Source organism: Ascaphus truei, chromosome 5, assembly GCF_040206685.1.
Source record: "Ascaphus truei isolate aAscTru1 chromosome 5, aAscTru1.hap1, whole genome shotgun sequence".
Classification (NCBI taxonomy): Eukaryota; Metazoa; Chordata; class Amphibia; order Anura; family Ascaphidae; genus Ascaphus; species Ascaphus truei.
Window position 1 is genome coordinate 214,923,557 of NC_134487.1, and position 14,048 is coordinate 214,937,604.

Consider the following 14,048-nt stretch of genomic DNA (forward strand, 5'->3'; position numbering starts at 1 on the left):
CCTAATCAATAATTCATTTTTCTTATGTTCTTAATAAACAATTAATAAAGAAAAACATCTTAAAACAGAAGATCGGGCATTACATGGTTTGTACTTTCATCTGAACTGCAATAGAATGTAAATCTAAAATATGTCACTACAGTATGTACGACTTAAAGGCTCTTGTGGACTTCCAGCAGCTTAAAAAAATGGACTAACCGATCAGCCCCTATTTTTACGTTAAAGATAATTACACTCAATGTGATTATGTCAATAGCTTAGTACAGCTCTCATTAATCAGAGGATGGAAAATGATTTCCATGCGGGACAACTTCCAAAATAAAAATGTTATGCAAATAAACATTTAATAACTATGCGGGAAGTAGAAAGGGATGCATACAAATCTGAGCATGGCTTTCAAAAACCACTTGTGAAAATACTTACTTTGATTTTCATTAGTTAATCTTTAACACAAACATACAATAATTTGTTTTTTCACTAGTTCTTCTGAGTATCTGAATAAGCAATGATATGTGATTAATATTAAAGGAGATATTTTAAAGAAAGTCTTCCGGTATATGCATTTTACATGTATTAGTTTGTACTTTTTCGTAGTTACCTTTGAGGTGCGTTGCAGCTGGTCTCCAACATATGTTTTACGAAATTGATCCAAAAACCAGAGAATCGCAAGTTCGACTTTTTCATTGCCAGACTGTGACAATCTTGCATCCATCAAAGAGATTAGCCGAAATACTCTGCAATACAAGTAAGGAAATAGTCTAAGTACTTAACATTCATCAGTTTCAGTTTTCGATTCTATCTTGGTGCGAAACTCGTAGGAGGGTCTATACCTTTTTGTGTTATGCTGATGGGGCAATAAATTAATTTTTCACTTTTTACCACCTGTTCTCCCTTTTATTTGGGCAGTGCGCTGCTTGATGCTTTTTTGCATTTTTTTTCGATTCTATAAACAGTTGTTCAAGAAGCTGTATAGTGGCACTTTTACTGTAGGTTCAACAATACTATAAAAGCTTGAACAATATACCCAGCTAAAGTGGGAAAGGTACTTGTCAATGAGGCCAACATAGCAATTAAATGCTCAACAACAAAATATGAAAGATTTAAAAAAAAAAAAAAATGACACTCATTCTCCAGAGGTCATATTGTCCATGGGCTTGACATAGTTAAGGAAGAAGGCATGAAGGCAGATGGCGCTAAGAACCATCGATAGGTTAAATACCAGCTGTGGACATCAGAAAGCAAAATAAGCAGTTGGTAAGTATGGTTACAGCCAAAGGACTGAACGTGGAGACAGATTTGTAGAATGTGAAAACGTCATCATGAATTCATTCAAGAAGATTCCAAACGGAAAATAGACATTGACTAGATCTTGTAGAACAAGAAACGCATGCTTAAAGACTGCTAGATTCTAAACTGTTTTGACAGTGATTCCTTTGAGTGCCATGGAGACTTAGATACTACATCATAGGGTCTGGCACTCCAGGGGCAACATGACGTACTAGACACATAATAAAGTCCCTGCTCTTTTTTCTAGGGGAGAGATCATATTTTGAAAGTGATCTACAATGAAGTGGAATGGAAGGAGACCCTCGGCCATCAAAGGGTTAATACAAACATGGAAAGAATAAAACTGATTAAAAAGAAAATTAAAAAAAGAATATTAAATATCAAGAACCTCAAGAATGACAGCAGTGAATTTAAAAAAACTAAATTTTACTTAAAGAAAATATTTAGACGGTCATTTACTACAGTCTCTCAGCTGCAAAACTTGGGCAAAAACTGTTCAAAAAAACTACCCCAAGGTTTATCAAAGGAAAAGCTCCAGTTGCTTTTAATTTAATATTTTTGATAAATATGGTGCTTTTTTTTTATAGTAGCTTTGCCCCAGTTTTGTAGCCATTAGCCTTTAGTAAACAATCATTCGATCAGTAAGTCTTTGGGGAAAAAAACGTTGTGGTACTCCACAATGTTTAGTACCACAACATGACGTGACTTCCAGCTTTACCCACTATTTTTTCAATGGCCCATCACCCTTACCGCCTCTTCCATACTCTCACAATACTGCCATATCTCTCAACATGAGACCTATCTACTAAAGTCTCCCGGCTGCCAAACTGGGGCAAAATCAGCAATCAAAAGAGAATGGATTACACTGAAAGCAGTTTTAGTTTTTCCTTTGATAAATCTGGTGCAATTCTTCTGTAATGGTTTTTTCCAACATTTTCAATACGGGAAACTTTAGAAAATAAGCCCCCCTATCTTAGAAGAGCAAATTATGCATGGGCAAGCCCGGGATTTACCGGGAAAACTGAAATATTTTAAATGGGCAAAAGAAAAGCTGCAACGCCATTGGGGAGATGTGCCATGTTTGTAGTCAGCCCTATTATTTGTAGTTTTATGTGTGTCAAAACCGGCACAACAAATAGTTAGTAAATCTTGGGGTCCATTGACCTTGGGGGACCACCGATCAGTCATGTTCAGGTAAGCAGCAAATGCTTGTGGCTTTAATCATAGTCCATAAAATCATTTTACATTGTGGTTGCATTATGATATTTTCGCATCTGCTTAATAATGCAATCCTTATCAGTGCAACATAGTAATCACGTCCTATATTTATAGTTTCCTTTAGGTTTCATTGGGTTTTGTAAAATGATAACATTTAAAACTACACAAGTACTGCTGTGAAGTGCTATGTACATGGATGGTGCTATACAAATACAGTATAGCAATATGTTTACATGTTAAATGTAAAAGCTATTAGCTAATATCTTTACATATATAAATATATCATACAGTACTATTACTGTATTATAGTATAAGTTTGCATACATTGTTGAAAAAGAAACTTTCTAAATATATGAGAAGAAAACAGAATATTCTTTAGAAAGATGATTGTAACAACTAGAATACTATAAAGATGTAGCATCAATTGCAATCAAGAGACATTACATGATCTTAATAGCACGAATACTCACCTGCAGGATAATTCTCCATCCATGGCGTCATGCTCATCTGTACTGGTATATGTCAGCCTTCCTCCAATGACCGTACCTACCAAATATATGAGCCATGCCAAGCGCCCTTACATTAAACAAAAAAGAAAGATTATATGATAAGTTTCATGTAGTAGTGTCATAAAATAATTATACATTAATAAAATGCTTACATATTTGTGACAAAACATAGACCTACCAGGCTATTAACTATGGCAAATGAATCAGGTTTTTACCAGTAAGAAGATTCAATGGGTTCACCAATGCGGTCAATTTAGTATTCACCACTTGACAGCAGTCTGCCTCTGTAGTTTATTTGTTGACTACAGTAGATTAATTCATTCAGTACTCTGTATCATACATGTTATAATTAATTAAAGCAGAAAGCTAAAAACATTAATAATATGAACATGTTATTTAAACATGTTAAATGTTACTGCTTCCTTTATCTTTTTTCTCTTTTTTACCATGATAGTCTTAAAATGTATCCTAATAGTTGTACCTTTCTTCCAGAATAAAAAAAAAATACTATTTTAAAATGAATGGGTAAGAAGCCATTTATGTGATATTGTTTTCCATGGAGTGTAAGATAACCCCAAAGGAATTAGTGGCGACTGCACTTCTCTGATACTTGCAGTATCACAAATGACATTGCTAATCAAACCTGGCTGTCTTCTGGCTTCCAAACTAGAAAATACGGAAATATCAATCATTTCAGCATTGCTAAAATAAGTACATGTCATTTTTAGATTGTAACTTAATAGTGGTTCTCCAAGTTTCAATATTCCATAGAAATGCAGGATTTAAATTAGATTAAATCCCCATGTTAATAGCAATAAAAGGGCAATACTGTCCTTTATTTTAGTTTTTTTGTATAGCTCCTACAACATATGTATATAAAGTAACCTTTCAGCCTCATTTTTCTTTTAACAGTGTAGTCCGTTTAAAAATGTAGGAAATAAAATAGTTCAAGTAGACGGAATGCTGTTTTAAACTCTAATCAAAGGGTTCTCTTCCCTTTTTCTCTTAGACCCAGATGTGAGGGACTAAATTTCCATTGTAAGCAACACTGTGTCAACATGTAAAGGCATTGTACCAAAAAGAATGAACTATATTTTAATTTCATTATGATCTGCGACTACTGGGATCTAAACTCTACTGGGAAGCAATGCCAATGTATACTTTCAAGTCACAGCAATAATGATTGTTTTTGCCATATGTGCCACAGTGAGCAACATTACAGAAAGTGGAATTCTTACAGTAACATTCAAATAAACAGTGTCCTTGTGATGAATCTCTGCGTTTCATTTTTAAAAATTAGTCAAACGTCAGCCAAGCCATTTTCATTTAAGTGCCATTGTAATTGCAGCTTTTTTTTAATAGGTATTTTAATTATAATTCTACATCTTTATAGCTCAAAATTAGGGCAGTTGCACCAAGCAATAATGAAAATAAACATTTGCAAACTATGTATATTATGATTTTATATATCATATGGAGCCCGGGGAACATGCTAATGAATTTTTTTTTCTTCGATTTTTCAAATACATTTCTTATACATTTATAATTATTTTGTTAACGAACTGCCCCTTCGAGATCTGCTCTGTACAGTTTGCTCTACTACTCCCCAATACTAAAAAGAGAACTAAGCACTAAGGGTCCCATAAGAGCTAAAAATCTAAACTAACAATTAAATGTTACGTAATGAGCAAAACTACATTTTATTTCAAACAATTATCTTTTGTGCTCCGTTCTATTTCATGCTGACTTTATTATTTGAGCCTGTAATGTATTTTTAACTGCAGAACCCTAGGGTCATATTTTCTCTTCCAGTTTCTAATAAAGGATATCAGGCAAAATGTTTATTCTTTATGTTCTGTTAGTAGCCAGTATACTTGCCATGTATGATACACTATAGTAACAAGTAGTAACCATGGGAATGCTAACACATAACATACTTTAGTCAACATGATTGTTTAGTGGAATGTCTACATATTGTGGTCATTCGGACACATCAAAAAAGGTTCAAATCAGGGAAGGAAATGTGTCATAATGGCATGTGCCGCAAGGAGAACTCTGACTGCTCTTTATCATCAGGCAGAATTTTAGATTGAGGTTTCTTAAACCACAATCTTCATTTATCATAACATAGCAGTCAAACAAAAAAAAATTGTTGATGTCTCATGTATAAGATCACCCCCACCATTACCAATTCGACATCCACAGTGAACAATAAATGTACAAGACTGAAACGATATGTACAAACAGTAAACCTATATTTCATACATTGTTCTAAAACATATTTATCAATATTGTGTTTTTGTGGGATGAAGTCTTCTGCCTTTACAAGAGTGAGGGATGTTAAAGGCCCATTGCTCTTCAGTGTGTTATCGATTCTGATTTATAATATGGTTATCGCCACAATACGTCGTACATAGCTACGTACTCGGTGCTGAGATTGTGTGCGACCGCCGCACCGCAGTGCAGCCACGCACTTGATCGCAACCCAAAAAACAGAAAGTGGCCCAGGAGGTTTAGCTCAGTGGGGGTCCCTGCTTCTGAATAGGACCGCCCAGCAAAAATCCTACCAAGCCAGCCATGTGTCTGTAAGAGCTGCGCAGAGGAGACCCAGAGAGAAGCAGTGTCTGCTCAGAGCAGATCTTACAGCGATCCAATGTATTCTCAAAATAATTTTTCTTTACAACATTGAAGCAGAGGTCTCCATTAATTTCAGCTCTGGGGACCCCGTTTCCAAAGATATTGACATAGGTAGGGGGTGTTGGTAGCCACTCCAGTTAAGATGGCTGGCTAACGTGATGCAGAGGCTTTAAACCCCAGCCGGAGTGGCTACCGGCAACCCCTGTGGAGGTCTATATCCCCGGAAGCAGGGGATTCCCAGAGCTGAAATGAATGGTGTTCAGCTCCGGACACCCCCTGCATTAATCCTGTAGAGAAAAATAATGTTAATGTCCTGTCCCGCGCCTTGTTGACGTAGATCAGGGGTGCACAAACTTGGGCCGCGAGATTTTCTGTGGAGGGCGCAGCACTTAGAGGCCCAATGATCTTCCCGAAGGAATTTAAATTAAATGCAGAGGAGCAGCAAATTTCCTTACCTCCGCTCAGATGGCTTCTGGTGACGCAATGTCAAATGACGCCGTGGGGTGCCATGGCAACGTGATATCACGATGTTGTGACGTCAGAACGCCGGAGCCATGTTAAGAAGGGAGGGCGCAAGCAGGGCGGGGGAGAGATCCGGCAGGGGAAAAAGTTTGCGCACCTGACGTATATGACCGAATATGGTCCTCTAGTGTTCCCCTCATGATGTAGAAACCCATATTCTGGCATCTAAGTCATCAAGGGGCAGGACAGACCGGAGTCTGCAAGAACTGCTCTGGGGAGACAGCGTTTTACTCTCTGGGACTCCTGCGCAGCCATTATAGGCTGTCTGACTCGGGACAATTAATTCTGCGTTAATCCTCCCGGGCCACAAAATTTACTGTTGGCGGGGGCTTTGGATGCACCGCAGATTTCAGTGTGTTGGTCCGCGGTGCCAAGGATAGAAAGTCTGGCTACATTTGTAGCATACAGTATTTACACAAAACCACAATATATTGACATTTCAAATGTATATTTATATACAGAAATATTACTGTAAATTGTAATATTGTAACAATAGGTACTATGGATAGGTCCAGTCAAACAAAGCCATGCAATTCTAGCATATTTATTAACCATTGTAGCTCCCTTATTGTAAACACTAGACTGAGCTAATGGAAGCTTTCTGACCCACATTTGTTTCATAGTTTCAAAATCATGATTTCTCGCAGAAACCCTCTTTATTACTGTAGCCGCCGTGTCAACACAGGACCCAAACTCCTGCTTTTCTGTTGAGTCCTAGTAACTACTACTAAATGACTTTTTTTTCTTCAGTTTTTGGGTTTAGTGATCTCTTCTGCTTTTGAGCACTTAGGGCTTGAATTACTTAGCCTAGTTAACAGGACAGTAAATGCATGTTACTAATACAGATGTATTTAGAAATGCAAATGACGGGAGTATTAACCACATTTTACTCTAGTAACAAGCTTGGCATTATATTCAACCGCCATTTCAGCTTAAATGATATTTACCAAGGTTAGGCGAGGGGACATGTACTTATTAACCTGATCTCTAAGTGATTAAATTAAAGATGCCTGGGAACACACCTGGCAGATACCTGGGAAATAATTAATTTCAATGCATTTCACATATTTTGTATTTCGATTTTTCGGATATCTATTGCCTTACGACAGCGGTGTGCAAACTGGGGGGCGCGAGATTAACTGCGGGGGGCGAGGGGTTTACAGAAGAAGGGGGGGGGGGGGGCACAAGTTCTCTGCAAAGCTCTCCTCTGCGATCCTGAGAAGGGAGGGAGCAGGGCAGCTGCTGCTAGGGGGCTTCCGCAGCAGGGTCATGTGACAACCAAACCCACGGTAAGGAGGGCGCGCGCAGAGCAGGACAGCCAGCAGGGGGCGCAGGGGGGAAAAGATTGCACTCCCCTGCCTTACCACATGGAACACAGGTTAATTTCTTTGGAGACATAGAAGTAAATGTGCTTTTCACTACATTGCTCTTTATTTACTTTTTTATATAGATTACCTTAGTGAATAAGGCGTTAACACAGGGGAAACAATGGCCGTTCTTGTTATAGGTGACATCACATAGTTTAACAGTGCTTGAAACTGCAATCCAAGCACTTTTTTTTTCCTTTTTTTAAACATTAATTTGTATTTTTTGCACAGGATTGAAGCAGGGGGTCGTAGAAGCTGAACCATTCATTTCAGCTCCGGGGACCCCTGCTTTAAAAAATACTTCCGTTGGGGGCGCCGGTAGCTGCTCCGCTCAGATACCATAGTTCACATTATAGTAGCGTTTCAAAGCCCACGAGAAAAGAAAGAATTGCTGGCGCCAAATCAGTCCTTTATATAATAATAACTCCGAATAAAAACCAAACCGTCTCTTGAAAAGTCCCAAAAGTGTCCTTGAACAGATAAGTAGTGAAGGGGTCAACGAACGGCTCACACCAAATTGTAGTGCAATATGTAAAAAAGAGAAGAAAACCCAGTATTTTTATGTTAATAAATAGCATTCTGTTAGGATTATAGCCTTGCTAGTGTCTGTCTGTTATTGTGTGTTATGTTTGTCATGTGTGAGTTTTTAATGTTTTAATGTCAACTTTTTTGGCGTACTGCATCATTATCTGTTTGTTTTCTTCTCTTTTTTACATACAGTATTGCACTACCATTTGGTGTGAGCCGTTCGTTGACCCCTTCACTACTTATCTGTTCAAGGACACTTTTGGGACTTTTCAAGAGACGGTTTGGTTTTTATTCGGAGTTATTATTATATAAAGGACTGATTTGGCGCCGGCAATTCTTTCTTTTCTCCGTGGTTCATTTTCTGACTGTACAGTCAGTATTTGCCAGGCTGCCTGCAATATTTATTTCGAGTATTGTTATTATTTTTTAGCGCTGTTTTGCGCCGTCTTTTTTCGTTAGTTTCAAAGCCCCCGTGCCCTGCGGACCAATTGGAAGTCGTTTCGTCATCAGGTCCGGCTTCCGTGACACGGGAACTTAAAACTCCAGCTAGCTCAGCCGGCGAAGCAACCGGCACCCCCTATGGAGGTAAGAACTTCCAGAAGCAGGGGAACCCCGGAGCCAAAATTAATAGAGTTCAGCTACTTAGACCACCTGCTTCAATCCTGAAAAAAAGTGCTTGGATTGCTCCTTTAGGATAATCTTGGCTGCATACTAATTTTGTTTGACTGGGATCTAAAGTCTCCACATCACCTCTGGGACCTTGGAATGGCCTTTTATCCTAATTGACAAGACACACATCCTTTATTTAGCCCACTGTCTTAATGTCTTTCTTTTCTCATGCCTACTTGTTCAAATTTTATAAGGGAGCATGGTCTGCCACCCAGTGGTAAACTAAGCACAGGAGTACAAATCTATTTTCTGGACATGGGAAAGCAAACGATATAGCCAGTGAGGTAGGTTCCCAACCTGTAAAATCCTGACCCCTGCCAAAGGTTAGCAGAAGACTTAGGAAGAGGATGAGTCACTATTTTGACGCTCTTCCTCTAGACCTGCCAAATGTCTATACTTTGCAGACCTGTCTGAGACATGCCAATGTACCCACAAGTGGTATTTTTATTTGCTAAACTTATATACGCACTTGTATGCCTTAAATTGTTAATGCTTAAAAAAAAAAAAGGGATGCGTACGAAGCATTTTGTCACTCTCTAAAGTCTTTCATTCATCCAAAATGATAAAAATCAAAATATAATTTGTGCCAAAATGCAAAGTAGGGTGACTTAGAATGTGTGTGTGTGTGTGTGTGTGTGTGTGTGTGTGTGTGTGTGTGTGTGTGTGTGTGTGTGTGTGTGTGTGTGTGTGTGTGTGTGTGTGTGTGTATATATATTATTATTAAAAAAATTGTGATGTAATGTAAAAAATGGTGAGCGAAAATGTTGGATATAAATAACCACAATTAAATTGACGAAAAAAGGAAAAAATAATATTAAACCTTGATTGTTAAGTGTCCAAATATAAAAATATAAAACAAACTTGAAGTCCAAAGTAGATGAAAAAATGAAATCAAAGTCCAGATCTAAATGTTCCAGTCACAGTATGGAGTAGGCAGCCTTCAATAATGATCTAGCCAGATCATGGAAATCTAAGGGGAAAAAAAGAAGAATACGACACGCCAGCTCCATAGCATAATACTGTATAAAAATTCAAATTTATTAAAAAACAACAAGAGAGGCCGCCAGGACATGCACTCACTTCAATGTGTAAAAAACATTCATGGGAGACAATCTGTAAGCCTTCAGGAACCAGGGAGGGGAACTGCAGCCAAAGATGTTATGCAGAGAGTATGCAATGGAGTATTGATAAGAAGTTGATTCTTACCAAATAGAGAACTGCCAGACCGGGAGAGGGGAAGAAGAGTTCTCTCCACATGGGTGATGATGCAAACACCTTCCGTTGTAACAGCGCTATCCGTCAATGGGAACTTGAAGAAGTCACTCACGTGACTAAACGTGTCGGACATCGTGACGCATGACGCACTAACGTCATCGGCTGATCAGGAACTTGTGTGTAGGAGCCTGCAGCAACAACGTGAGGTTTGGAGCTGATTTTCTGCCGGTCATACTGAGGAGAGAGGGTATTTGTGCTACATTGACGGATAGCGCTGTTACAACGAAAGGCTTCTCGTTATTTTTTAATAAATTTGAATTTTTATACAGTATTATGCTATGGAGTTGGCGCACTTCTTCTCTTTTTTCAAATGTATGTATATATATATATATATATATATATATATATATATATATATATATATATATATATATATATATACAGGCATACCACGTATTAACGTACGCAATGGGACCGGAGCATGTATGTAAAGCGAAAATGTACTTAAAGTGAAGCACTACCTTTTTCCCACTTATCGATGCATGTACTGTACTGCAATCATCATATACGTGCATTACTGATATAAATAACGCATTTGTAACAGGCTCTATAGTCTCCCCGCTTGCCACAGCTTTGGTACAGGTAGGGAGCCGGTATTGCTGTTCAGGACGTGCTGACAGGCGCATGCGCTAGCTGCCGTTTGCCTATTGAGCGAGATGTACTTACTCGCGAGTGTACTTAAAGTGAGTGTCCTTAAACCGGGGTGTGTATATATATATATATATATATATATATATATATATACACACATACATACAGTGTTCGACAAACCTATACATTTGCACGCCCCGGGTGAGTGGATTTAACATCGTGGCGAGCTCCTATTGGCCCAAGCAGCACACGTGTGGTACTAGGTGGCGAGTAGATTTTTTTGTTCGGCGAGTAGATTTTTGGGGGATTTGTCGACCACTGTATATATATATGTATATATATATGTATATGTATATAAATATATATATATATATATATATATACACATACATACATATACACATATATATATATATATATATATATATACATATATATGGGTCGAAACAGCTGTCTGTGGGTGGGTTTTCTGGCCATGCACCTTAACCCTGGCTGTGCTCAAAGCTGTAACCATGCAGCAAGCTTAAGCCTATAGGGAACCATGTTAAAAATGGTTTTTGAAGCAAAAAGTGGCACTGTGTGCTCATTTGCATGTCATTCCCCAGAATCCCTTGCTGCAGTGGAAGTGCTGTGTGCTGGGTGATAATGGTGAAAGGTGGGGTTGCAGACCTGCCTAAGACATGCAGATGAGCATACAGTTGTATTTACATTTGCATATTTGCTTTGCTGTGGAGGGTTTTTGTCACTTTTTTTACTCACCATATCTTAACTCAGTATGGTAAACCCCTTCCTTTAGCTTCTCTGCATACCGATATCCAACCCCACACTGATGAGACCCATTAAGGTCGAAACAGCTGTCTGTGGGTGGGTTTTCTGGCTATGCACCTTAACCCTGGCTGTGCTCAAAGCTGTGACCATGCAGCAAGCTTAAGCCTATAGGGAACCATGTTAAAAATGGTTTTTGAAGCAAAAAGTGGCACTGTGTGCTCATTTGCATGTCATTCCCCAGAATCCCTTGCTGCAGTGGAAGTGCTGTGTGCTGGGTGATAATAGTGAAAGGCGGGGTTGCAGACCTGCCTAAGACATGCAGATGAGCTGCGTGAGTATGGGATGGGGGAGATGTTCTGTTCTTATGTTAACCTGATGTACCTTGACATTTGCAGTGTGGAGATCGTGAACGGATGTCCTCTCAGGGGTTAGGCAGGGCTGCCCTCTTTCACCTCTCCTTTTTGTCTGTGGTATAGAGCTCTTCGCCCAGTGCATCAGACGAGACGCAGAGAGCAGAGGGATCGTCGTGCCAGGACCCCAGAGACGTGAAGTGCTCGCTCTACATGGATGACGTCACCATCTTCTGCGCAGATAGCCGGTCGGTGAAGACGCTGGTCCAGACGTGCGAGGATTTCGGGAAAGCTTCAGGAGCAAAAGTCAACTGCGGGAAGTCAGAGACCAAGCTATTTGTGCTTTGGAACCTGACTGCCGACCCCCTCACCTTCCCCATCAGAGCAGGCCTCATTCAAATCCTTGGAGTCTGGTTTGGTGTGGGGAGCGAGGGCGCTGCTCTGAAGAGCTGGAACGAGAGGCTGAACAAGGTGAAGCAGAAGATCGGATTGTGGCGCCTCAGACCCCTCACCATTGAGGGGAAAAAGCTGGTACTGCTGAACGAGATCCTTCCTGTCCTGCAGTACGTGGCCCAGGCATACCCGCCTTCGACCAGAACCTGCCAGGAGATCTCCATGGCAGTGTTCCACTTTGTCTGGGGGGCCAAGTTTGAGAGGGGAAAGCGTGAGGTGATGTACAAAGAGCCGCACAAGGGGGGTAGAGGAATCCCCGACATCCCCACTATGCTGCGTGCCTTCTTTGTAAGCAACTGCGTGCGGATCACCCTGAGAGACTGCGACAAAGACTCCTCTGGCTACTCCATGTCCCGCCTCCTACTCCTGCCGATCTGGAGAGCACTGGGGTGGGACAAGTGGGACAGCTCCATCCCTTACAGCTGGCGCACTCCCTGGTTCTACAAGGACGTGAAGAAGTTCGTGAGGCAGAACAATCTGGACGGAGTAAAACCAGACCTGTACAAAATTATCAGGGCTAAAGACATCATGGAATCGGTCCCAGGTCTCCACCCCAACACCTTTGGAACGGTGTAGAGGAATGTGGCATCGAAAAGACTAATGAACAAACACAAAGACATTGCTTGGCAGGCCATACACGGGGGACTCCCTGTGAATGCGGACAAGTACCAGAGCAAACTCAGCCTCGTGAGGCACTGCCCCAGGTGCAACCCAGTGGAGGAAAGCATCACACACCTCTTCTGGAACTGCCCCTTTGCGCAGGCCTTGCTGCGCGCGCTTGACACTGACAAAAAGGATTGTATACCGAGGAAGTGCGTCACGTACTACTCGGTGTTCCACGGACTTTTCACAGGAACACACACAGAGGACGCAATCGAAGCCGGTTGGCGTCTAATGTGCTGTTTCAAAGACGTTTTACTATTCGCCAGGGAACGTTTGACCAGGGGGAAGAAGAGGATGTCGGTACAGGACTGTCGCAGGCTGCTCCACAGCCTGCTCAAGGACTATTCCATCTTTGACGGTCCTGAGGAGGACTAAACACCCCCCTCCCCACCCCCCCTTACTCCCCCGCCCCAAAAGTTTTTCTGTGCAATAAAGTTAGAGATAATGTTTGTATGATATGTCATGTCTGTGGTGCGGTGCAAATGTATAAATGCACTGCACCGCCGTGTTCGCGCGCGTCTGCTGCTCCTCCTCTTCCTACATATCCTCCTGTATAATTGTGTCACCTCCTACTTACAAGACCTGCACTGATCCAGTCATGGAGAGGATTGTGGACACATGCTTGAGGTGGGGGGGAATTTAATGCCTTTAATAAATATTTATACTGATACATCCGGTCCCCGGCGCTCCCGCTGCCCGCGCGGGAGGTAGCAGAGGTGTTTCTCCCCCCTCCCTTCGGCGCTCCCGCTGCCCGCGCGGCTCATGTCTTTCTCTTCCCCCCTCCCTCCCTCTGCCCGCGCGGCTCGGGTGTTTCACCCCCTCCCTCTGCCCGCGCGGCTCAGGTGTTTCACCCCCCTCCCTCCCTCTGCCCGCGCGGCTCGGGTGTTTCACCCCCCTCCCTCCCTCTGCCCGCGCGGCTCGGGTGTTTCACCCCCCTCCTTCTGCCCGCACGGCTCGGGTGTTTCACCCCCCTCCCGCTGCCCGCGCGGCTCGGGTGCTTCACCCCCTCCCGCTGCCCGCACGGCTCGGGTGTTTCACCCCCCTCCTTCTGCCCGCGCGGCTCGGGTGTTTCACCCCCCTCCCGCTGCCCGCGCGGCTCGGGTGTTTCACCCCCCTCCTGCTGCCCGCGCGGCTCGGGTGTTTCTCTTACGCGCGGGGCGGCAGGTAGTAGCAGGGTGTTTCCCCGTCCCATCCCGTGTGTGTGTGTGTGT

The 14,048-nt window shown here is 41.7% G+C and overlaps 1 protein-coding gene across 1 annotated transcript in view; it reads right to left on the reverse strand.

Moving 5' to 3' along the window:
* RANBP17 (RAN binding protein 17) overlaps positions 1-14,048 on the reverse strand; it is a 646,782-nt gene that overhangs the window by 453,325 nt on the left and 179,409 nt on the right. Inside the window, exons 13-14 of the mRNA XM_075601659.1 lie at positions 2,976-3,081; positions 599-734 (exon numbers count right to left, since the gene is read on the reverse strand). Of these exons, the coding sequence (XP_075457774.1) occupies positions 599-734; positions 2,976-3,081 (242 nt within the window). The remainder of the gene's footprint in view (positions 1-598; positions 735-2,975; positions 3,082-14,048) is intronic.